The sequence below is a fragment of the Heteronotia binoei genome, chromosome 1 (genome assembly GCF_032191835.1).
Source record: "Heteronotia binoei isolate CCM8104 ecotype False Entrance Well chromosome 1, APGP_CSIRO_Hbin_v1, whole genome shotgun sequence".
Taxonomy (NCBI): Eukaryota; Metazoa; Chordata; class Lepidosauria; order Squamata; family Gekkonidae; genus Heteronotia; species Heteronotia binoei.
The window spans coordinates 18,142,458-18,166,515 of NC_083223.1; the positions used below are offsets into that span (position 1 = coordinate 18,142,458).

General features: G+C 45.0%; 2 protein-coding genes across 2 annotated transcripts in view; one reads left to right on the top strand and one right to left on the bottom strand.

The window, feature by feature from the left end:
• LOC132566388 (intersectin-2-like) overlaps positions 1 to 2,336 on the top strand; it is a 143,998-nt gene extending 141,662 nt beyond the window's left edge. The window contains 1 exon segment of the mRNA XM_060231383.1: positions 1,417 to 2,336. Coding sequence (XP_060087366.1) covers positions 1,417 to 1,574 — 158 coding nt within the window. The 3' untranslated portion in view covers positions 1,575 to 2,336.
• Positions 2,337 to 5,212: 2,876 nt separating this feature from the next.
• LOC132585912 (uncharacterized) overlaps positions 5,213 to 24,058 on the bottom strand; it is a 52,323-nt gene continuing 33,477 nt past the window's right edge. Inside the window, exons 6-9 of the mRNA XM_060257792.1 lie at positions 13,674 to 13,748; positions 11,946 to 12,033; positions 11,261 to 11,405; positions 5,213 to 5,515 (exon numbers count right to left, since the gene is read on the bottom strand). Coding sequence (XP_060113775.1) covers positions 5,218 to 5,515; positions 11,261 to 11,405; positions 11,946 to 12,033; positions 13,674 to 13,748 — 606 coding nt within the window. The 3' untranslated portion in view covers positions 5,213 to 5,217. The remainder of the gene's footprint in view (positions 5,516 to 11,260; positions 11,406 to 11,945; positions 12,034 to 13,673; positions 13,749 to 24,058) is intronic.

Sequence of the window (24,058 nt, forward strand, 5' to 3'; positions counted from 1 at the left end):
ATTCCACATGTTAATCACCCTTTGGGTGAAGAAGTACTTCCTTTTATCCGTTTTAACCTGTCTGCTCAGCAATGTTAAAATCTAGGCAAACGGGTTAAGAAAGATCCAATTGGACAGCCGTGTTGGTCTGAAGCAATAGAACAAAGCAGTAGACAAGCTACACCTTTAAGACCAACTAAGTTTTATTCAGGTAGAAAGAAAGAGGTTAATGGCCAGTTGAAACCTCCACGCATCAAGGACAAATTTTAATTGGAAAAGGCCTTTAAAAGTTTTCTGGAGGCAGTGCGTGCCTTCTTAGTGTGGCAGAATTCCAAGCGAAACAGGGCCTATTCCTATCAGGTAGCCATTTTTGTTTGGTTCTCTTCCCATAAGGCTTTGCATCTCTCTCTCTCTCAAGCCTGGCCAATTCTGTCAGTGCACTCTGTTCTCTAGAAGACTTGATGACATCGTTTAGTTTCAGCCTCAAAGTCATATTTATGCATCTCCATGGTTTGCCCTTGACACAGAGAGGACCAGTGATAAGATGCAGGTGGTTATTTGAAGAGAGATGACCTCATAGTATTGTTTTGACCGGGGTGGCCAAGCTTGCTTAATGTAAGAGCCACGTAGAATAAACATCAGATGTTTGAGAGCCACAAGACAAAGGGAGGGAGGGAGGAAGGAAGGAAGGAAGGAAGGAAGGAAGGAAGGAAGGAAGGAAGGAAGGAAGGAAGGAAGGAAGGAAGGAAGGAAAATAAATAGATGGGAAGATAGAAAGAAAGCAACTTTAACATTAAATGCATTTTCCAAGCCACTGGTTGGCTTGGCAAAGTGATTTAAAGAGACAAGTTGGCCAACGGGGAGGTGGGGGCTTTAAAAGCCACACAATGTGTGTGAAAGAACCAAATGTGGCTCCCAAGCCATATTTTGACTAAGTTTTGACTAAGTCAAAATGCATGCCTTACTGTATGATAGGTGTTGGATTTTGTCAGATGTGTCAGATGTTCATCATAGACCTGACTGACAGTTACATTAGCTGGGACAAGCAACTTAATGTGTGACTTTGTTCTCATTCCTTGTTTCTGGGCAGACACCTTATGGGCAGTGTTCCCTCTGAGCTAGCTCACAGTTTTTTAGCCTCCAGCTCACACATTTTTGTCTTACTCAGGAAAAACTAATTTATGCAGTAGCTCATGAAGAAGGTTTGCTCACGAGACACCACAGCTTAGGAGTATTGTTTAGGACTGCCTGTATCACTTACTTTCATTCCTAACAATGCTTCTGCAATGAAGGTTATGCCCCTGTAGCAACTCAGTAAAGCTTCACCTGTGCTTCTGTGGAGGAAGTCTATCTGATTGTTACTTGACAAACTTCACAGGAACCACGCTTCCTCATTTACACACTTGACAATCTCCCTCCTTTTGTTTTGTCTTACAGATTTTCTGGGCCGCACCGAAGTCCCAGTAGCCAAAATCCGAACGGAACAGGAAAGCAAGGGACCAACGACGAAACATCTACTGCTGCACGAGGTCCCGACGGGGGAGGTCTGGGTGCGTTTTGATCTGCAGTTGTTTGACCAGAAAACTCTCATTTGAACAATAAAAAAACCCAACTGTTTTTGTAAACATAAAGGGACGAACAAAGACAGGCAGAGCTGTCTGCATTACAGTGGGGAAAAAAGTCTGACAAGTCATTCTTCACCCCAGGCGGGTGTCTCCAGCTTCATTTCTTGTGGCAGCATCGCTTCAGTTGGCCTCCGATGTAAATTATTTACTGATGTGCTTAACGGTCACCTATGCAATGTAAAATGTACTGTATATAAGATGCTGTTGTCCAGTGCCTTTACGGAAGTTCAAACTTTGAAACGTACATGCCAGGGTTTCCAATTTCAGGGTTATTTGAAGTGTTAATTAGGAATCTGGCATTAAAAAAAAAAGATGTTTAATGTTTTACACTTAGATTAATATATAGACTGAGGAATGGTTTATTTTGGGGCACGAATCGTTCTGTCTCAGACCAAGAAAATTATATTCCCAGTGCTCCATTCTCAGGAGGTATATTATGGGGCAAATATGTTGAAGCCTTAGCACTTGAGGAATCTTACCCTTTTAAAAAAAAAATAGGTTTGACTCGTTACTTGACTTAGTTCTGCATTGACAATTACAACGTCTTTCTTATTCAGGTCAGCTAGTCGTCTTCTGCTGAGACAATGAGGTTACAAAAAGGAATTAACTAGAAATGCTGTTAGTTTTTAATACTGTAACTCTGTGGATATTTTTGGGGCTGTTGTTTTAATATGCGTTATTTATGTAAAAATATTTGAGTGGTTGTGCAGAGAACCTCACCCAGTGCGCACCTTGAAGTCAGAGAAAGGCCGCAAGATAGAGAAATCAGTCACATTTTAAGTCTCATTGGTTTCAGTGGGATTTCAGTGTAGCTGGACTTGCAACCAAGATGTGCATATCTTGAGTAAATGTAAGCTTGTTAATATATAATTTGTCTACAGAGATATAAAGAGGCTTATTGGTTTTCTTAAAAGCATATTTTATTGTACTGCTGAATGTGAAAGAATACAGGAACTTAAATTCAAGGGGAGAAATTATCAGCACGTAAATTATACTTTTTAAAAAATAGGAATTGCTCATAGGATTTTAAGGAGCTGAGCAAGGCAGCAAGCCATATCTTTCACTTTTTAAAACAAGACAGCCTACCAGGGACTTCTGTGGTGTAAAAACTCCAACCTAGCTTTGAACCGTTTCTGTGGGACTTGTCGAAGAAGCATTCGTGGGAAGTTGTGCTCATTATTGGGAAGGCTAAAAGGAGGTGTGTGCGTGTGGGTCCTCAGGTGTTTGACAAACTTTAAACCAGGAGTGGAATTCTAGCAGGAGCTCCTTTGCATATTAGGCCACACACCCCTGATGTAGCCAATCCTCCTGGAGCTTACAAGGCTCTTTTTTGTAAGCTCTTGGAGGATTGGCTACATCAGGGGTGTGCGGCCTACTATGCAAAGGAGCTCCTGCTAGAATTCCACCCCTGCTTTAAACCAAGATGACTGCGTCATCAGATTATCTTGTGGACAGTTTATAAGATGTTACGTAACTTCAAATGGTGGCTGAGTATATATCTGGAACAGAACTGCAAAGCCAGTCCGAATGCAACAGCTTTCCTTGTTTGTTTCGAATGCTAAATGAAAGAGCTTTCAGAGCGTCTGGTGTTCAGTTTATCAGAACAACATCCAACGTTCTATAAACTTGTTGAGCGTTGACAGCTGCTGCTAGACTGAAGAAGAAAAACTGTTTCACGCCTAGCAGAGCTCAGCGCCTGAGCAGAAACCCGGAAGATAACAGCACTAACATGTTTTGATTACTAATGAACAACAGAATTGCTTATACTTTTTTAAGTAATAAAGGTTTTAGTGATACTATTTTTCTGCAGGATATACTTCTTGTAGTTTTTCTATGCACAACACAAGCCACCTGCTGTTCTCAAAACATGTACCCCCCCAGGTGAAACACGCAAATCCACCTGTGCTCTTCATCAACACAAAGAGAGTTCAGCAGGTTCACTTGTGACATTCGCCTGTTCCCAGCCTCTGATATTTGCTGTCTTTCCTATATATCTCTCTTCGACATCCAGGTTACAGAAGTTAGCCTGCAAGCTAGTACTGAGCCCACAACGGTAACTTTCACACGACAACTTGACACATGGTTTTATCATCTGCTTCAAATGTTGAGGATCGTCCTGAGGCAACACTGCTGACAACTGGTTTCCAAAAGTTCATTTAGTCAAGTGCCTTGTGAAAACTATAAACTCAGCCTAAACATCTTTTAGTGGAAAAATTCAGCGCCTGGGCCACCCACTTCTAATCTGGGACTCTGAAAGGGAGCTCTTCATCTCATTTTGATACCTGCACTCTTAACTTCAGCTGTTTAGAGATTGTACAAGTGTAGTACATAAAAAGTGTAGTTCGCTAATGGCTTGCAGTTGGATCTACCGTGACCCCCTCCTGTATAGTCCCCACTTGCTTTAGAAGGGGGAGGAATAATGGGAGAAGAAAGTGGGGGGTGGGGGGTTTGAAACCTTAGTATCATGAAATATGTAAGTGGATTTTTCTGGGTGTCAATCCATTCATTGTTTAAATCCCCTTCTGAGATTAGGAACTTCTCCTACATGTATCAGTGAATAGTCCTAAGCTCTGCTCACGACCTGAGTTTGATCCCAGCAGAAGCTGGGTTCAGGTAGCCGGCTAGAGGTTGACTCAGCCTTCCATCCTTCCGAAGTCAGTAAAATGAGCATCCAGCTTGCTGGGGGAAAGTGTAGATGACTGGGGAAGGCAAGGGCAAACCGCCCCGTAAAAAGTCTGCCGTGAGAACGTTGTGAAAATGACGTCACCCCAGAGTTGGAAATGACTGGTGCTTGCACAGGGGACTTACCTATATGTATCACAACTGGTGATGCAACATGGGCAAGAACTGCTCAGTTAACAGGTCTTTAGAAATGAACCCAGTGACTATCGACAGGGGACATGTTAGGGGATGCTGTGCACACGTACTAGCAACAGAAGTGACTGCTGAGCCATCTGAAAGATTCAGGTGCTGCAACAAAGGCTACCCCAAGGCCTAAATCTCCAAAGTATTTTTCAGTATCCGATCCATGTGTTCCTTGGGTAGTATGTAGTAGCAGAAAGCAACATGGCTTTCCGATTCTCCATATATCAAACAATCTAGATTGAGGTGGCCAAACGATGGCTCAGGAGCCACCGTTGGCTCTTCCGCACATACCGTCCCCCGTTGGCCAGCTTGGAGAATGGATTTAAAGTTGCTTTCTTTCCACCTCTCCATCTATTTGCCTTCCTTCCTTCTCTCCCTCCCTCCCTCAAATATCTGACATCCACATCTTGCACCTCTTAAACATCTGGCGTTTATTCTACGTAGCCCTTACGTTAAGCAAGTTTGGCCACCCCTGATCTCGATTAACACTGCCTGCTTAGCTGCAGTATAGATTCCTGACCTGAGGGTAGGAGATAGTGATGCTGAAGTACGTACATTAAAAAGGCAATTTCTGGGTCTTGTCCCCATACTTTGTACAACCCTGTTCTGCTTTGTTTGTTGCCAAGAGATACAAATGCTGAGGATGCATCTTTTGTGGTCTGCAAAATATTCACCGTGAGCGTGCCTTACAGGTCATCTCTGTAGCTTTCGGTTTACGCTCTCGTACAATGACTCCAACAAGGTTTTGTTACGAAGCAGATTTTATTACTGGTTTCCAAATGGATGAGCCGCCCAATCTTTGTTTCGCCAGAAGGCTGGATGAGCCGCCCAATCTTTGTTTCGCCAGAAAGCTGGATGAGCCGCCCAATCTTTGCTTCGCCAGAAAGCTGGATGAGCCGCCCAATCTTTGCTTCGCCAGAACGCTGGACACGGAGGCCAAATCTGCTTTCCGCGCAGAAGTGAATCTCTTGGGCTGGAGCCGGGACTGGTCATCCCAGCTCTTGAAATCCATAGTGCTCTTGTTCCTAGCTGTGCTCATTTTTCGCCTTTAACAGAATGAAATGTAGCAAGGTTAATGCTCCCTGCCCTTCGACAGGCACCACGGCCTGCTTCTCTCGGCTGTGTGTGTGTTGTGCCGGGACAACGCTGTTTGGACACTCAGAATACTGGCCGGTTGCCCACATTAAATCTGTTCCTAATATTACCTTTCAACGGCAACTTAAAATAAAAAACTTCTATAGTGAAACTGGCTAGAGGGCAACGTTAAAATACACCGTACAAAAGCCAACACCCAACCATTCTGTTAAAGTGGGCAGGTAGGGCAAATGTCTTCAGTGGAAAGTCTCCCCTTGGAGTTAACAGGCAGAGGGCTACCGGCCGGAGCCGCCCCCCGCTTGGCAGAGAGCGGGTTCCTCCTGGCGCTCCGGGTTTTCGTCTTGGGTGAGCCCCGACTCGCTAGGAGTCTTTCCTTCACTGGGGCTTTCTCGGGCTCTTTCCCTTTCCTATCCCTCATACATTTGTTCCTACAACAAAAAGAAGCAGAAGAGGAACCACACTCATCTTCCCCCCAAAAGGCAGCGACGAGGTTCAGCGCTCTCGCCACCCCTCCCTTGCTTCCCACGGATGGGATTCCGAGTGGGGGATTCGGTTGCCGCAGATACCTGCTTACAGGGCTTTTTCTTTTCTTTTTTTTGCAGGAACTCCTTTGCATATTAGGCCACGCACTTCCCTGATGCAGCCAATCCTCCAAGAGCTGACAGGGCTCTTAGTACAGGGCCTACTGGAAGCTCCAGGACGACTGGCTACATCAGGGGCCTGTGGCCTCATAGGAAAAGGAGCTCCTGCTAGAATTCCACCCCTGTAGCCAATCCTCCAAGAGCTTACAGGGCTCTTATATAGGGCCTACTGGAAGCTCCAGGAGGACTGGCTACATCAGGGGTGTGTGGCCTAATATGCAAAGGAGATCCTGCCACAAAAAATAGCCCTGCTTGCTTAAGTAGTTCCTCTGGCCCTACAGAAAGAGAGGGAATGCCAGGACTATGCAATTTATACAGTCAAAGCTAGGGGTGTGTAATCCAAAAACTTTTCTATTCATTCTGGATCCAGATTTTGGGTAGCGTACTGTTTTTATGACGCTGATTTTGCAAGATGTAACCTGAGATTTTTTTGGGAGGGGGGTGGAGAGGGACTATTATTTTTCCCGTTTTCCCCACTTATCCCTTTCTTTGAGACAGCAGGAGCAGGGAGGGAAAGAGGGGAAACCAACCCCATGCTTACTGTTCCGGTATCATCCCTAATGGAGGTTTCTCTCCACAACCAGCAATAGAGGCAACAAAGCCTACCCTACAGCTGGAAAAGGGGAGGCAAAGATCTGTGTTCCTGTACATCTTGGCAGCCATGGTGGCCACTTGTTCCCCCTGCCATCAGAGGGCTTCCGTTTATTTATTTTGGTTTTTAACTGGCAATTGAATACCAATTGAATATCTATCATCTATCCACCCATCTATCTAGCTACCTACCTAATGTAACTTATCCATCTATCCATCCATCCATCTATCTTTTGAGCAGACTTTGGAGGATGGTAGAAGACAGGAGGGCCTGGCGTGACTTTGTCCATGGGGTCGCAAAGAGTCGGACTCGACTGTGTGACTGAACAAATACCTATATAACAGTATATTAATACATATCTATCGAGTTTGCTGAATTCCACTCTGACCTGGATAGCCCAGGCAAGCCCGATCTTGTCAGATCTCAGAAGCTGAGCAGGGTCAACTCTGGCAAGTGCTTGGATGGGAGACCTCCGTGGAATACCAGCAGTCAGGAGGGCAGGGGCAGGCTTCATTCAGCCACCTCTCGGAATATCCCTCCAGGCCCCCAGTAAGAATCAGCCACCAGAGGTCACCAGGACTTCCAGGTGCACTCGAACTCTCTCTCGCTCTCTCTCTCACACACACACACACACACATTCCAAAATAAAAAAGTTCCCTGAATTCCCAGCTGTCATTTTAACAACAACAACAAGTCTAGCTCTTTTTATTAAGGAAGACTTTTTCTCTTATCTTCACAGAAGAAAGGACTACAGACTTTTTTTAAAAAAAATGAAAGCCAGGATTTCAGAAAACCTGACCTAATGCTATTCAACTGCCAATTCACACACACACACCTGGTGGTAGTAGCGGGAGAGGTGGGGTAATGGCCACCCTAGCAGCCAAGTCTCATGGGAGTCCAGGCAACTGCCAGCCTGCCTGCCATTTTCTAGCTGTGGGAGCAGGCTCTGCTGTCTCTAATGCCAGCAGCCAGGGAAACTTGCAAGTGTGGTCAATACCAGCCTGGTAAGTCTGGGGCCACTTCGGTCCTTTCTCTGCCCAACTATCTGGGAAGAGAGAGACTAGCTGCTGTTTGGTGTAGTGGTTAAGAGTGCAGACTCTTATCCGGGAGAACTGGGTTTGATTCCCCACTCCTCCACTTGCACTTGCTGGAATGGCCTTGGGTTAGCCATAGCTCTGGCAAGAGTTGTCCTTGAAAGGGCAGCTGCTGTGAGAGCCCTCTCAGTCCCACCCACACAGGATGTCTGTTGTGTGGGGAGAAGATATAGGAAATTGTAAGCCACTCTGAGTCTCTAATTCAGAGAGAAGGGCAGGGTATAAATCTGCAGTCTTCTTCTTCTCTGGCTCTTTCCAAACTTTTCCTGCACCTCCCAGAAACATGCCCAGATTCTAAGACAGGGGTTCCCAACCCTTGGGCCATGGACCGGCACCGGTCCGTGGCCTGTTAGCAACCAGGCCACGGAGTGAGGCAGAGGCACCGCACTGCCCCTTTCTCTTCCCCAGGTCCCAAGCAGACAAAAGAGGCAGCGCAGCCTCACTCCAAAGCACTACTTCTTTCATTCACCTGGGTCCCGGGCAGGTGGAAGGGGCATTGTAGCAGTGACCTTCTCCTATCCCTCATTTAAAGACCCGCATGTGGGGGCAGGGATGGGGTGTGAGCATGTGGGGACCCTACTGGTCTGTGGAAAAATTGACTTCCACAAAACCGGTCCCTGGTGCCAAAAAGGTTGGGGGCCACCGGTCTAGAACACTTTCATGTCAAGCCCACGATAAATCGTTTATCGTGCTTACATTCTGGCGTCCTCAGGGCTATTTACATCAAATGTTACCTTCTGTTAACCTATTGCTGAGTTCTTTTCCTTCACTAACCCAATCCCAACACCTACCTGGAAGCTGAAAGTCCTCCCGGCCTTACTGAAGTCCCTTCCAAGGCACTGAGCTCTTTTTTCCAATTCCTACTGGCTATATGAGAACTATCAATGGGCACCATTTTGGTGTTCCGCAGTAGCATCCTCAAACTCAAATCTTTATTCTCAAAATATTCTCTATTATCACAGCCCAGCAGTTAATTCTCCCTTTCTTTTGTTGTACTTCTCCAGCCTAAGGGAGAAATACATCATAAGGTGGCAGGGGTCTACAGAATCTGATTCGTTAGAATCTCCTTTTCAGGGAGCCCTAGGGTTTTCTAAATCTCTCTAGCAAACTGGTTGAAGATCAAAGCAGGCTCCTCAGACATCAAGGTATCACTGCTTCGATCAGAAAGTCATGACTTCTGGGACTTGTTCAAGGAAACCCCTTCACAAAGAGATATGCACAGCTTTCTCCTGATTCTCCACCCACTCAGCAATTTGATACAGAAAAATTAATGTCAGTTCTTGGTCTCGGATCCTTCAGAATATTCAGTCATTGTCCTATGAATCTGTACTGTACTAAAGTGGTCCGCTGAGGAACTTGGTCTTTTCCTCATTTTACAGCATACTAATTCTCCTACCTTTAAGAGTAAATAGTTTCCTATCATCATTAATAAATTTCTGCTGAAATGAAAGGGGGGAAACCCACTGTTCTTACGCAGTCCCACATATACTTCTTTTTGTTGTTGTTCTTCTGGTCCTTTCTTTTGTTTTCCTTGAAATTTCATCTGAGGAAAAGTATATGACCACTCCCAAATATAATCCTAACATACTTGAGTCAAAGACAGGAGGGGACTTTCCACTTCAGACTGATTGTCCTCCTTCCGCTGGACACAAAATAATAAATTCTGTGACAAGTTGTAAAGAGAGTCGGTGAGGAAGGAGAATAACAGTGAACATCATAAAGAAGAACCAGAAAAGAAGAAAATACTTGTGTTGTTTAAGGTTCCTTTCATACAGGCTCTCTGACCTGTTTGGCTTCTGAAGGCAGAATTTTTTTAATGATTTCACATGCATTAAGAGGCAAGCAGTGTTGTCCCATCCTTTATATAGGGTTCATCTTTTTCAAAAAAATATTTCCTTCCAAGCTTTTTTTATTTGCACTTTTGAATTGCAGCAGACTGTAAATCAAAATGCCTGCTGTGCTTCGAAATGCATTGCCTCTCCTTTTCCCGCCTTTTTTTCATTGCCCATTTTGTCTGCCTTCATTTAAAAGAAACCTTTTAAAGATGATCAATATATCACAACATCCATCAGAAGAAGGGAAAGGATTTAAGCCCCCAAATCAGCAAACACAGACTGCAGTTATTCCTTAATCACTGGTTAAACCTCAAGCAGCTGATATTTTTTGCCTCAGCATTTTTGTAATTTGGTGGGTGCACAAAGGAAAGACTTCCTCTCAGTGAACCAGGCAAAGCTGTTAGCTAAAATTAGCACCTAATTGTCCATTAATGATTCGTTGGGTACTTTGAGCTGTTTGTTTAGTTAGCTACAGGGCTTTTTTTTTGTAGAAAAAGCTCAGCAGGAACGCATTTGCATATTAGGCCACACACCCCTGACATCACCATTGTTTCACACAGGGCTTTTTTGTTTTAAAAGCCCAGCGGGAACTCATTAGCATATTAAGCCACACCCCCTGACACCAAGCCACCCAGAGCTGCGTCCCTGCTCAAAAAAAGCCCTGGTTTGCTACCTTGCTTTCCTTTCAAATGGTAACGAATAGGAACCGTTGCCTGCTGCAGTCCTCCCAAGGAATAATTCCCCATGCTATAACTGTGCTTAAAAATAATGTTATATCAATTAAGCATAAAAGTGAGGGGGGAAAGCAGATGCCCTCATAAGAACTAAAATTACCTGAAATACATAAAAGCATTCTATGAGCATTTCACAAACAAACTGGATTGTGACAGAAACTGCAACAAGCTAAAACCTCAAAGGACAAGCTGGTTCCAGCCATTTTGCTCATTATATTTTTCAGGCACCCCCTATTAATGCCTTTCCTCTGGGACAGAAAGGGAGTCTTGGATTTTGTTATATTAATATCTATGTCTACTGATCAACAAATGGGTTATACATTGGTGACAGACAAACAAGCAGGCTTGTATCCTACCACAGTCCAGGGCTAGCATATAGGAGTAGGGCAGGTAGTGGCCACCTAGGGTGCCACCTGGCCTGCAGGGGTGACACCAGGCATCCCCTCCCCCCACTGCTCTCGCCTTCCCAGCCTGCACGACCCAGGAAGGCGAGAACAGCTCTCCTCTGAGCCCACCTTCCCTTGAAGGGGAGAGCAGCCAGACAGGGAGGGCATCAGTGTGTGCACTCCTCAGAACTCATCTTCCCTTGCAATCTTCATTGGGTCTTCATTTAAATTACTGGTTTTATGGATTTCATGTGTGCCTTTTGTTGCACGTCACCTAAAGCCTGGCATTGGCCGGGATGAGGCGATTCATAAATTTAATAAATAATAATAATAACATGTTAAAGTAGGCAAATGAGTACAGAGCTCCTTAAACGAGAGGCATAAATCTTTTTAAACAGGCATACCAAACTTTACCTGCTCTTTTGATGGACCTCGCTTTCAATGTAGCCAGATGGCATTTTCAGCCACTCAATCGGATCCATAATTCGCCGGCTCAGAGGAAGAAGGGGCAGATCAGCCTTATGTACTTCACTCATTTCTCTGGAAGAGTACATCCTTCCTGTATGAAATTTCGAAAGCACCAAGAACATCCCCATAAGCTACAGGTCCTGATCTTGCAGAAGGCAAGGAGCCAAATTTACGCTTCAACATTTACCACCGCTCTCCTGTACCACTAGTACATCATGATCTTTTGGAATGATCCCAAGCGACCAGATCTGCGTGTTTCATTGCCTCCATCACATCCATTACAATTCGTTTGAGCCTAAAATATGAACTTGAGGGAGGAGTGAATGGCATTCAATCAAAGGCCTCTTACAAAAGGCCCTTTGTGGCAAGGCCCTCAAAACTATCAGGCATTACACCTAGGACAAATTATGTTCCTCAGAGGGCTTTTTTTGTAGCAGGAACTTCTCTGCATATTAGGCCACACATACCATGGTGTAGCCAATCCTCCAAGAGCTTACAGGGCTCTTAGTACAAGGCCTACTGTAAGCTCTTGGAGGACTGGCTACATCAGGGGTGTGTGGCCTAATATGCAGAGGAGTTCCTACTACAAAAAACCCTGCTCAGAAACTTAACATTAAGCAAGACAAAATACCTGTGTCACACTGCTGGATAATCCCTTCCTCAAGATATCGTTCTTGCACCTCCTTTAACAAGGGATCGCAGAAAGGTGGCACTGACACCTGTGAAAACACAAGTTAAGTTCATAATTAAAAGTTCATAAAATTAAACAACGAGTTCATCAAACTAAAATTGCATAGAATGCCATCTCGATATTGTTTTGCAGGCTTTAATGTGTGACAGTTTCAAGTTTTAAACTGTTTTGCTGTTAGAACCCCAGTGATGTAACCTGCCGTGAGCAGGCTGATGCCTGTTTAAAAAGGTTTATGCCTCTCGTTCAAGGAGAGAGGGATAAAATCAATCAAACAAACATAAATAAATAACTCTGTGCTTTAAAAAGCATTTCCCATCATTTCATCAAGTGAGGTTTTTCTAAATTTCCTTATGTTGCGTCAGATCCTAGGTGAGTTTCCCACTTGCACTAGAGCTCTTTTAAAGTAACAGACGCTAGACCTGTGGTCGCCCCTTGCATTAAGTCCAACTTATAGTATCCCCACGTGCATTTCCACTTGTACAAGATCACGTGAGTTTTCTGGGTACTAGAGCAGAAAGGGATATAGGTGTGCTTCGTCTTATTACCTTCCATTGTTTTCAAAGCACTGACTTATTTAGCCAGAGTAGTTTGGATTAAAATTGTTGACAGCCAGTGTGGTGTAGTGGTTAAGGGTGTTGGATAAGCATCTGGGAGACCTGAGTTCAAATCCCCACTAATGCCATGAAAGCTCGCTGGGTGATCTTCGGCCGGTCACGCTCTCTCAGCCTACCCTACCTCACAGGGATATTGTGAGGATAAAATGGGAAAGAGGAGAATGACGGAAGCCGCTTTGGGTCCCCACTGCAGAGAAAGTCAGAGTATGAATGAATTAAAATAAATAGTTTTACCAGGTAATATAATAATAATAGATTTCATTTGTATCCCGCCCTCCCCGCCAAGACGGCTCAGGGCGGCTAGTAAAAAGTTTGTCTACAGCCATAGTACTGTGAAGAGTTTACCTATGCCTACAAGAAATCTTGATCAATATCAGTGCTGGATTAAACCCTGTGAAGGCCCCTAGGCAGTCAAAATCTTGGGGGGACCCTCACAAATTATCTCACAGTTGGAGCGCCCACCCTGCTGCCTGCAGCCCCCTTCTTAAAAGCCCCTTTAACAAAGCTGCGGGGGAGAAGTAGAGAGAGACAAACTTGGAGGTTATGCCAGCAGCAGCCACGCCAGGCAAGTCGGGCAAAAAGGGGCTCAGTTGCCGGCCGTGCGTGCAGGCTGAGAGGGCTGCAAGCAGAGGGGAAAGGGGGGGGGAGCCAGTCTGGGGTCCCTAAAGGCGTGGGGGCCCATAGGCTAGTGCCTGCTTTGCTTAATTGTTAATCCAGCCCTGATTGATATAAATATATGGGAAAGGGGAAATGTGTGGGTCCCGATGCGTGAAGGAAGCACCCAACCTGGAAACATTTAATGCTCAGCAGAGGCAATGGGGAGGGCGGCGGGGGGGGGGGGGGATCTGAAAAAGTCATTGGGTTCAGGCTAACAAAATGGACTATGAGCTGGGCACCAAAAAAGCCAATCCATATTTTCTCTCTCAGCTGGAAAAAGTCCTGAATTCAAAGCCATCCCTATACAAACTGTTGTCTCTGGACACTGATAAAACCATTATCAACGCTTCTGCTTAGAGTCAGGCCATATAAACAGGAACCGCATTTGACACCGTACCTTCCAGATGTCTGTACTCTTCAAGAAATAAGGATCATAAACAGAAGGATCGTAGCTCTCTAAATATGCACCATGCTGTGGAAGGAAGAAAAAAAACCCAACGGCATACTTAAAGACCAGTTGATAACTGTACATTTTTAAGGTCTCCCAGATGGAATATGCCTCATAAGTCTCCTGTCCTCAATGCTTTCCTTTCACTATTATATCTACTTTGTGTAGATGACATTTCTCCACATCAGCTTCATGACAACATTACACCCACATTACAAGCAGGCAATTCAGGAGAAAAGTTAATTGGCCTCTTAGACCAAGGGTGTCGAACTCATTTGTTATGAGGGCTGGATCTCACATAACTGAGGCTTGTAAGGCCGGGCCCCGTGTGTCATAAAATGTTATGCCAGGTAGCAGAGATATAAACTTTATAAAGGACACACAAGATTAAAGATTTTTTTTTAAACTTAAAATATGCTTAAAAGATTGGCAGTCTTGCAATATTTTGTTTATTTAACAGTTTCTGGTAACTGACACCTCTTGCGCTGAATTATCAAAATCTGGAGACAATGTCTGTGCTGTTGCAATCTGGAGCGTGCTGTTGAGGTATTGTTCAGGTGTGTGCAAGCTGCAAACCTACTTTTGATTTATTGACATTCATTACAGAAATCTCATGGTCAATGCTTTGAGTCTAAGACCCAGGGGAAAACATGAAATGGCTGGGCATTGTGAGCTTTTGTACATAACTTCTTTCACGTGCTTGTCAGCCAATAGAGAAAATAGAGTCTTTGTTCTATAGCTCCTTGTGATTGAGCAAGCCTGGCAAAACAAGAAGGAAGCAAGTGAAAGGTAGAAGGAAGCAGATGACAGGTAGAAGGAAGCAGATGACAGTGAGTTGCTCGTGGGCCTGATAGGAGCCCTCTGGGGCCTGATCCGGCCCTCGGGCCACACGTTTGACACCCCTGTCTTAGACCAACATAGAGTCTTACATTTCAGCTACTGGACAGACTGATTTCATAATCAAGTCACAAAACTCAATTTATTAACGCTTCAGCATTATCGAGGCTGCAATGTTTGAGTTATGCAAGTTTGGTTAGAAGGGATCTTAGTTTTTGTGGGCACAGCGGATTTAGGCCCATTTATCTGCCGTGGCTTCATGTCAAGGAACTTTCTGAATTTCAGTCTGATGGAGGGGCTAGAGCTGTGTAAAAGACCCTTAATATCCTCAGTAAATCCTTAGCGTTCTTTAGTCCATGTTTGTTAAGAAATACCTTGAAACCCGTTATATTTGTACAGGAAACACATCCTCAAAACAGGTGGGGCCACTCTGTATACAGTATGAAAACCTGCAGTTAGGCTTTTGTTTCGATATACATGTTACAAGGAAGGCAGCTCATTGCACAAGCAAATATAAAAACAGAGTCCTGCTCCACGGAGCTTACAGTCTTGTATACATTACACATTTTACACTCTTAAAAGGAGAATACTAGAGATCCCCAAGGCCGTGCCTGTGGGTGCCACTGTGCCTACCAAAACCTTCCCTGGCTCCTGCCAAATACTTTTAGAAAGTGGGTGGAGCCAGTTTGGGCTTTAATCCAGCAAGACTTCTGACTGGCCTTCGGAAATTTCATTGTGCAGATTTTTAAAAAAATATTACTTTGGCAGCAGCTGCCACCACAACCCAAGGATCTTCACTGTGTGATTTAAAATAAGCTGTGACAGACATTTTGTGCCTGGCTCCTCCTTCTGTGGCAGCCATTTTGTGTCTGGCTCCTCCTTCTGTGGCAGCCATTTTGTATCTGCTTCCACCTTCTGTGGCAGCCATTTTGTGGCTGCACCCACCATGCCGTGTCAGAATTCCAAAGGTGTCCGCAAGCTCCAAAAAGTTGGGGACACCTGTGCTAAGACAACTGGAGTACAAAGTCCATAATCACAATGTCTCCTTACTTCTCGTTTCCGGTCCGTGACAGCCGCAAAGCAGATAGCAGTGCACCCAGCAGATCTTTCCTCAAGTCTTCAACGCCACCCACTGAATGCTTGAGAAGCACTGCACCTGAATCTGGTCTCCTGTGTAGCAAAACTGTCCCTTATTTATGGAGCAAGCCAAGCATCTTCTGTTTTCAAGGGTATTTAACACTGTCACTATTCTTCAGCCGAGCTTGGTATCTCCTGTGGGTTTGGATAGGTGGAGGTATAGGGAGGAAGAAAGGATTATGGGAATGGTAAGCGCTGAAGTCACGAGAAATTGACTGTTTGAGAGCTGAAGGTTCTTGGGAACGTTGTCCAGAATGTCTAACGAGAGAGGCTTGCGAAGCAGGAGGAAAGGGAGAAGGAAGAGGGGGCAGAGGAAAGGCTGGCAAAATGCCTGGAGAATGAGTCTGCTCTGAAGGGGAGGGCTGAAAGAAAGGTGACTGAAAGAAGAGAGAGGACGAGTGGAGATAAGGGGGAAGTGGAGGAAGGAAATGAAAGAAGTAAGGTGGGATGGAGGGAGGAAGCAAGATGGAAGGGAGAATTATCATTGGTGGAGATGTAGAAGGGGAGACGGAAAGAAGAGAGAATGGAAATGGAGGAAGGCAAGAGGGAAAGTAGGAATATTCAGAAGGGTAAGAGGACTCAAAAAGTGGGGGGAATGGAGGGAGAAGCACACAAACAGAAACCGGGGATCCGGGATCACAGGAGGCCTAGTGGAAGAAAAATACAAGGGAAGGTGGGAAAACAAACATAGGAAAGAAAGGTAAAGAATGCAATCCAAAGAATGACGATTAGAGACAGCAAGTTGCTGATTCAATATAAATGTATCTCCCCTTCTTATTACAAAAGGCGGTGAAAATAAAACCAACAAAATATATGGGTGGCTGGAAAGCCTGTTCATGGTAAAGAACCCCCTGATCCACCTATAGGCAATGTTTTAAACTGATTCACCATATTGACTGGTGCCTCTTCTGGATAAATCCATCCTTACTCCTGCCTGCCCAGAGTGCCATTTTAAAACATGGCCTGTGTGAACGGCTGGGATTTTCATTCTTCAGAAAATTCTTTAGAAATTTAGAACCTAGAAATTAAATATCTGCATGGGAAGTGGATACCTCTTTTCTCTATAACTCATACATGTACATTAATCCAAAAGATCCTTAGCAGACACCCATTTCCCACATTGCATTTGATGAGGTCAATCTTTGAACTCTTAACATACTTGAGGGCAGGGGTGACCAAAGTATGGCTCGGGAGCCACATGTGGCTCTTTCACACATATTGTGTGGCTCTCGAAGCCCCGCCATCCCATTGGCCAGCCTGGAAGAATACATTTTAAGTCAGAGTTGCTTTCTTTCCATCTCTCTCTCCCTCCATGAATTTATTTGCCTCCCTTCCTTCTTTCCTTCCAACTCTCAAGCATCTGACGTTCATATTTTGCAGCTCTCAAACAGCTGATATTCATTCTATGTGGCCCTGATGTTAAGCAAGTTTGGCCCCCCCTAGTGTAGGGCAATTATGTTTTTTCCAATATATTGTTTAAAGACAAACACCAATGGGACTATTTCTAAGTCAATGGAGGTTAAGGTTGGGGGAGCGGGTTGCCATCAAGTCAAGTTGGGGACCTCTGTAATGTATCTTTAGTTCCCCAGGCTCCATGGCAACAGTCCAAGCCTCGGCTAATAAAAGTTGGGATCTCTGATTCATAATTTCCCTACATAAGATAAAAGTACCTAACTTACTCATATTAGCGACAACATTTAATTGACAATATATTTTACAATCATTTACAACCCTCACAACCCTGCGAGGTAAGCCACTATTATTCCCACTTGGTTTAGAAGAAGATCACAGATTTATACCCTGCCTTTCTCTCTGACTCAGTCTCAGAGTGACTTACAATCTCCTTTATCTTCTTCCCCCACAATAGACACCCTGTGAGGTGGGTGGGGCTGAGAGGGCCCTCACAGCAGCTGCCCTTTCAAGGACAACCTCTGCCAGAGCTATGGCTGACCCAAGGCCATTCCAGCAGCTGCAAGTGGAGGAGTGGGGAATCAAACCCGGTTCTCCCAGATAAGAGTTCGCACACTTAACCACTACACCAAACTGGCTCCCAGTACTGTCAATTAGCAACTTGCTTTAAGGCTACACAATGAGGCAGGAGAAGGGCTTGGAGCCTTCAAGTTTCCTATACACCATTTTATCTACTGCTCTGCATTCCGAGGTTCTGTGGCTTGGCTTCTTCTTCCATCCTTCAACATCTGCCCGGTCCCACGCATTTCACTGAAGGTAAGCAGTGCATATTAGATCTCAGGTCTAACCTCTTGTCTGCTCTGCATGTGCATTTCAGGTTCCTGGTGCGATTTTTCCCGTGGGTGCAAGCTTGCCATCAGATTATTTACAGGCTGCTTACTGCCTTCACAACCACCTTCTGAGCAACGTTTTCACAGTTATACGAATAAAGTGCTTAGGCATGGAAGAACTCTGGAGATGTGGCAGGTGTCCATCCAAGCAGGTGAAACAAGCGTACATTCAGCAATGCTGCTAACAGATGATCCAATACACATCACAGGTGAAGCGAGAGGACAAAGTTTGAGTTTAGTGGCCCCCTTTAAGACCAACTACGTTTTATTCAAGGTATGAATGAGCCTTCATGTGCATGCACGCAACGTGGCCATCCAACTAGGTCAAGCAGTGCTTTTTGTTTAAGGTAGAGAAATGGCAGGTATAAAAGAAGAAAAAGAATGCTACATATATTGCTGCCTACTTCTATGCCCTTCAGCACACACATCTACCACATGACAATAATTGTGAATAGGCTTCTCCCCCGCTTTGGAATATGACAAGTAGCAGAGAAGAAGCAAGAGCCGAAAGCCACCACCTTCTCCACTGTCCACAGTGGACAGGTCTGCCAAGGAATCTTGCTGCCAGAATCTTGCAATCATAGTGTCTTTGGGGGAAATTACAGCCAAATCTGTCTTTTAAGCAGAAGGAAAAACTTTTACTTATTTTTTTTTTTTTTAAAGCAGAAATACAGTCCTCGGGTTGCCTATTCGAACCTAGATAATGCTGAAGAGTGTGCTGTTAAACTACGGAAATCATAACATCCAACCCCAGATTTATCTTCCTTAAGTACCAGACATCCAACCCCAGATCCGTCTTCCACCTTGCTCTGCTTGTGGGCTGTGGGCCAAACCTGCTCCGAGAGACAGGCTGAGCCTTTACTGAATATAAAACGAAAAAAACCCTGACACTAGGCAATTATGTATGAAGAAATGAAGTCCCACATAGATTTTCTCTAGCCCAAGTATTCCATATGAAGACCGAAGTGTTTTATTTTCTCAGTTTCAATTTCAGTAAAATCTTCCACAGTGGTTTAGGCTTCAACAAATGGATTCAACCATCAACGTTCTGACTTCATGACTTGATTTCACACAGCAGCTCAGAATTTAGGGGGGAAATGAGGAGGCAAAATAATTAATGCAGACATAATGGACTCCTTGGCGTTCAAATATTCTAGAATATAAGAAAAGAAGCAACTTGCACAAAAAATTTTGTGGTGCGAATTGGAACACTGATGTTTGAATACATTTGTTGAAACCTAAACTGAGAAAATAAAACACCCAGGTCTTCATTTGGAATACTTGGGCTAGAGAAAATCTACGTGGGACTATTTCTTTATACCTTATTGCCTAGTGTTGGGGGGTTTTTTGTATATTTTGTATACTGTCACTCCATATTTGTTCACTGAGCCTTTACAGAGCCATTGAACCCTGGGCATCATTTTCCTCGCTATAGTAAATGAAAATCTGAATAATGTTGTTCTCATCTAGTACAACATAGGCATGGAGATACATTTATCCATCTGAATGGGAACCTGAAACAGCAGAAGGCCTGGTTATGCAAGTCTCTTGCTACTGAAATATCAATACACACAACATTCTTGCTAGAAAGCCTCCAAACACAGTTCTCCAAACCAGCAATCACGTTTCTTTCCCAATACCTGCTTATTACAGAAGTCTAAGTAAAGGGAGAGTTGTTTTCGTTTTCTTTCCTCTATTTCTTCACTCGACTGGCTGTCCACTTTCTCCTGAATTTTCTGCAGAAGCGGGCTCGAAACACTGTCAAACCATTTCTTGTACAGCATTTCCTTCTTCCTTAGAGCTAAGAAATCATTGTGCTTCAGATACCTGTCTACTTCCTGATTGACAGAGAGACAGTGATTAAATACGGCAAGGCAACCGATTAAGCAGTAAACACAAAACCACAGACTTCAAAAACCAATTCTGCACCTTGAGCGTGGAAGACTTGAGAAAGAAGCCCGCCTATAAGCGAAGTGATCTCTGATAAAGAATAACACCGGTCCACAATCAGGCCTGTAGCTACAGTGGAGCCTGGGAGGGACCAGGCCCATCTTTTCAACCCCCCCCCTTCCAACTATGTGGCCCCTAACTGTCCCCTTTGCTCACTGCCACTCTGAACAAGTAGTCGCATTGCTGCAGGTCTTTTTTCTTTTTGCTCTCCTCTTCCCGAACACACCTTGCAGAGCAAAGGGAGGGGGGGAGGAGGGTCAAGAGGTCACATAAGAAAGGAGTGGGGAACCAGAGCTGCTGTGACTGCCCAAACGAAGGGGGGGGGGATTAGCTTGTGGAACTCAAGGCAGCTTACAGTGCTGAGAGCCCTGGGCTTCCAAACCGGGTGCCCCCCCACCAGACTACAAATCCTGCTGTGGGCCCCACCAAACATGAAATCCTGGCTACAGTCCTGCCAACAATGCTGTCGAGTCACAGCTGACTTAAGGCAATCCTTTCAGGGTTTTCAAGGCAGGAGACAAGTGGAGCAGGGGTGGCTTGCCATTGCCTGCCTCTGCGTAGCAACCCCGGACTTCCTTGGTGGCCTGCCATTCAAACACTAATCAGAGCTCACCCTACTTTAGGTTCCAAGATCTGACGAGACTGGGCTAGCCCGGGCCATCTGGGTTTCACAACAATAATGCAGTGACACTGAAGTGCTTCATTTGCCCAAGAACTTCCAAAAGATTAAGGCATGCAAAGCCCACCACAATCCGTTAGCTGCGTTGCAGACACCAGTCTCCTTTTCTAGGCAAGAATGTCCTCCGGATACAGCACAGTGAGCTATAAACCAAGGGCAAGATCCACAGACTCCACACGCAGTTACTACCAGGACAGAAAGCCACATCCGGTCCAGCCATCCTTAGTGGCCCTGGCACACGTGGCCCCCGGGAGCTGTGCGATATCTACCGAGGCTGCTGGGGCCAGCTGCTGTAACTGCAATCGCTTGCAGCTTAATAATGGTGATGCCTTGTTTATCCCATAACATAATCCAGACCACCAGCACCTGTTGTGGAGTGGACAAGACATGGGATGGCCCCAAGATGCAAACAGGGCTATTGTACAAGGAGGACGTGAAGAAGCTGCAGCACAGTTTGTGGACTGTGCCCAAAGACCGAGGTGGAGCAATACAGCAAGGCACATGGGAATAATGAAGAAGATATTGGATTTATATCCCACCCTATACTCTGAATCTCAGAGTGATCACAAGCTCCTTTACCTCCCCCACACACACACAAGACACCCTGTGAGGTAGATGGGACTGAGAGAGCTCTTACAGCAAGGACAACTCCTGAAAGAGCTATGGCTGGCCCAAGGCCATTCCAGCAGGTGCAAGTGGAGGAATGGGGAATCAAACCCGGTTCTCCCAGGTAAGAGTCCGCACACTTAACCACTACACCAAACTGGCTCTCAAGGGACAGGGACAAAAATCCAGGACGAAAGCAAGCCCAAGGGGAAGTCAACAAATATGGAGCTGCGCGTCCTATTTGCAGGGCCAACCCTGCCCCTAAGCAAATTAGGCAATTGCCTAGGGTGTCAGCCTTCTGGGGGCACCAAATTGGGCACCCCCCATGTGACTTGGTGACGTTATCAGTGCAGAGAGGGGGCACCAGAAGTTAGCTTTGCCTAGGGCGTCAGACAGTCTAGGGCTGGCCCTATCTGGTTAGACTGGCCCTCAAGGGGGCAGAAAGGAAACCAGCATAACGTATCTTATTTATTTAAGGGTACTTTTTAAACATATGATTTTCACACACAACTTAAACCCACTTTCTGACTATTGTCAAAAACCCATCTTAAATCTCTCCCCCCCCCCCCCCCCCAAATTAGATAATGCCTTCATTATAATGGGATTCAGTCGCTAGTGACTTCATACCATGTTTATAATGGATGGGCTGTATCCTATCACCCTGCTCAGCTCAGGGTGGTGCATTTCATTGTGATGGACACACACCCCACTGAAGAAGCTTCTTGCTTCACTGGGATTTGACTTGCACTGGTGGAAAAGGACCATGATCTATGGGTCACAGGACCACGATCCATTGCTTCGGGGGGGGGGGTGTAAAGTGCCATCAAGTCACAGCCAACTTATGGTGATCCAGCAAGGAGCTTTCAAAGCACATGAAAAGCAGGGGTGGTTTGCCGTTGTTGTCCTCTGTGGAGTTGTCCTTGGTGGTCTTCCTTCCAAGTACCAACCTTGCTTAGCTTCCAAGATCTAACACGGTTGGGCTATACCCAGGAGTGGAATTCTAGCAGGAGTTCCTTTGCATATTAGGCCACACACCCCTGATGCAGCCAATCCTCTAAGAGCTTACAAAATAGAGCCTTGTAAGCTCTTGGAGGACTGGCTACATCAGGGGTGTGTGGGCTAATATGCAAAGGAGCTCCTGCTAGAATTCCACCCCCCGCTATACCATGCCACCTTCTCTCCCCCCCCCCCCGCCCACTCCACATAAAACAAAATCTCCAGGCGAAGGTGTCCTATCCAAAGGAAAAGCTTGAGACATGAAAGTATTTCAACGCTCATTCTTGAAAAAAACAGATGATTTCAAATCTGTATGTCTTCCTTAAGCATTAGAAGGACATACATGCAAATGGAAAGTTTTGTTTTGTTCCTTACCCTCACAAAGCAGTTTTCTCTTTGCAGCAGGCACTGAGGGGAACACTGTTGTTCACTAACTACAGCCTAGTTTAAAAAAAAAAAGCCAGCAACATCTGTGAAGTGGAATTGCTAAATAAAAACATCATTCATTAAAATCAGTTTTAGGAGTAGGTCAGCACAGCAGAATAGATTCCATGACCAATGATGAAGAGGCAGAGAAGTGACTTTCGAAGCTGTCCTGGCATTAGGGCTGCCAGCGCTGGGTTGGGAAAATACCTGAAGATTGGGGGGGGGGGGTCGAACCTGGGGACAGCAGGTTTTGGGGGGAGACGTCAGCAGGATATAATGCCACAGAGTCCCCTTTCCAAAGCAGCCATTTTCTCAAGGTGACCAGATCTCAGTTGTCTGGAGATCAGCAGTAATAATGAGAGATCTCCAGGTGCTATCTGGAGGTTGGCAACTCTGCCTGAGATGATACAACTGACTCTATCTATTGACCTGGAGCCAAAGTGCAATAAAAATGACAAAATATTAAAAGTGACAAGGGCACCTACATGTTCTGCCACAGGGTCAGAAGAAAAGCAAACTTCAGTAACCAGAACTGTCAATATAACGCACTCTAAATTAATTTAGTATAGTAAATATAGCATACAGAAAAGACTGATCAGACCTTTATTTCAAATAGTTAAAGTTTCAGCATAATTCCTATCACATAGAGCTATGGTCATATAAGAAATTTAGTAGGTAATTTCCTGTATCATAAAAACCATACCTGGGTAACAATACTCCCTCTAAGTTGTGGAGTCTTGTGAGCAAAAATTCTACTTTGTGAGCTACTGGCATTAAATCTGTGAGCTACTGCATATATTAGTTAACTGTGGGGCCATTTTTCCTGAGCTAAGACAAAAATGTGTGAGCCAGAGGCTAAAAAACTGTGAGCTAGCTCACACTAACTCAGCTTAGAGGGAACACTGCTGGGTAACTAGTTAGTTACACAAGAATCAACAGACTCACTGGGTTGGGAAAATACCTGAAGATTTTGGGGGTCGAACCCAAGAGCTTTGTGACAAGCAACAGACTACCAACCAAACATCAGAACAAAGCTACAATCTGAATAGTGCAATACGCTAAACAGAGTGGGAATTAGTCATTAATAGTGAAGACGTAAATAGGGTTATTCTTCTAACCCTGTTGACTTCAGCAGACTTAGAACACTAAGGATTGCTCTGAATAGGTCTGTTTAGAATCCTATTGAAGTTGATTCAGTGGGGCTTACTCCCAGGGAAATGCTCTTAGCATCTGTACTGGAAGCTAGTTTTGGTCCTACCAACATACAGAATCATAGGGTTGGAAGGGGCCTCCAGGGTCATCTAGTCCAAACCCCTTAACGATGCAGGAAATTCACAAATATCCACCCCCCCAAATTCACAGGATCCGCATTGCTGTCAGATGGCCATCCAGCCAAATCATTA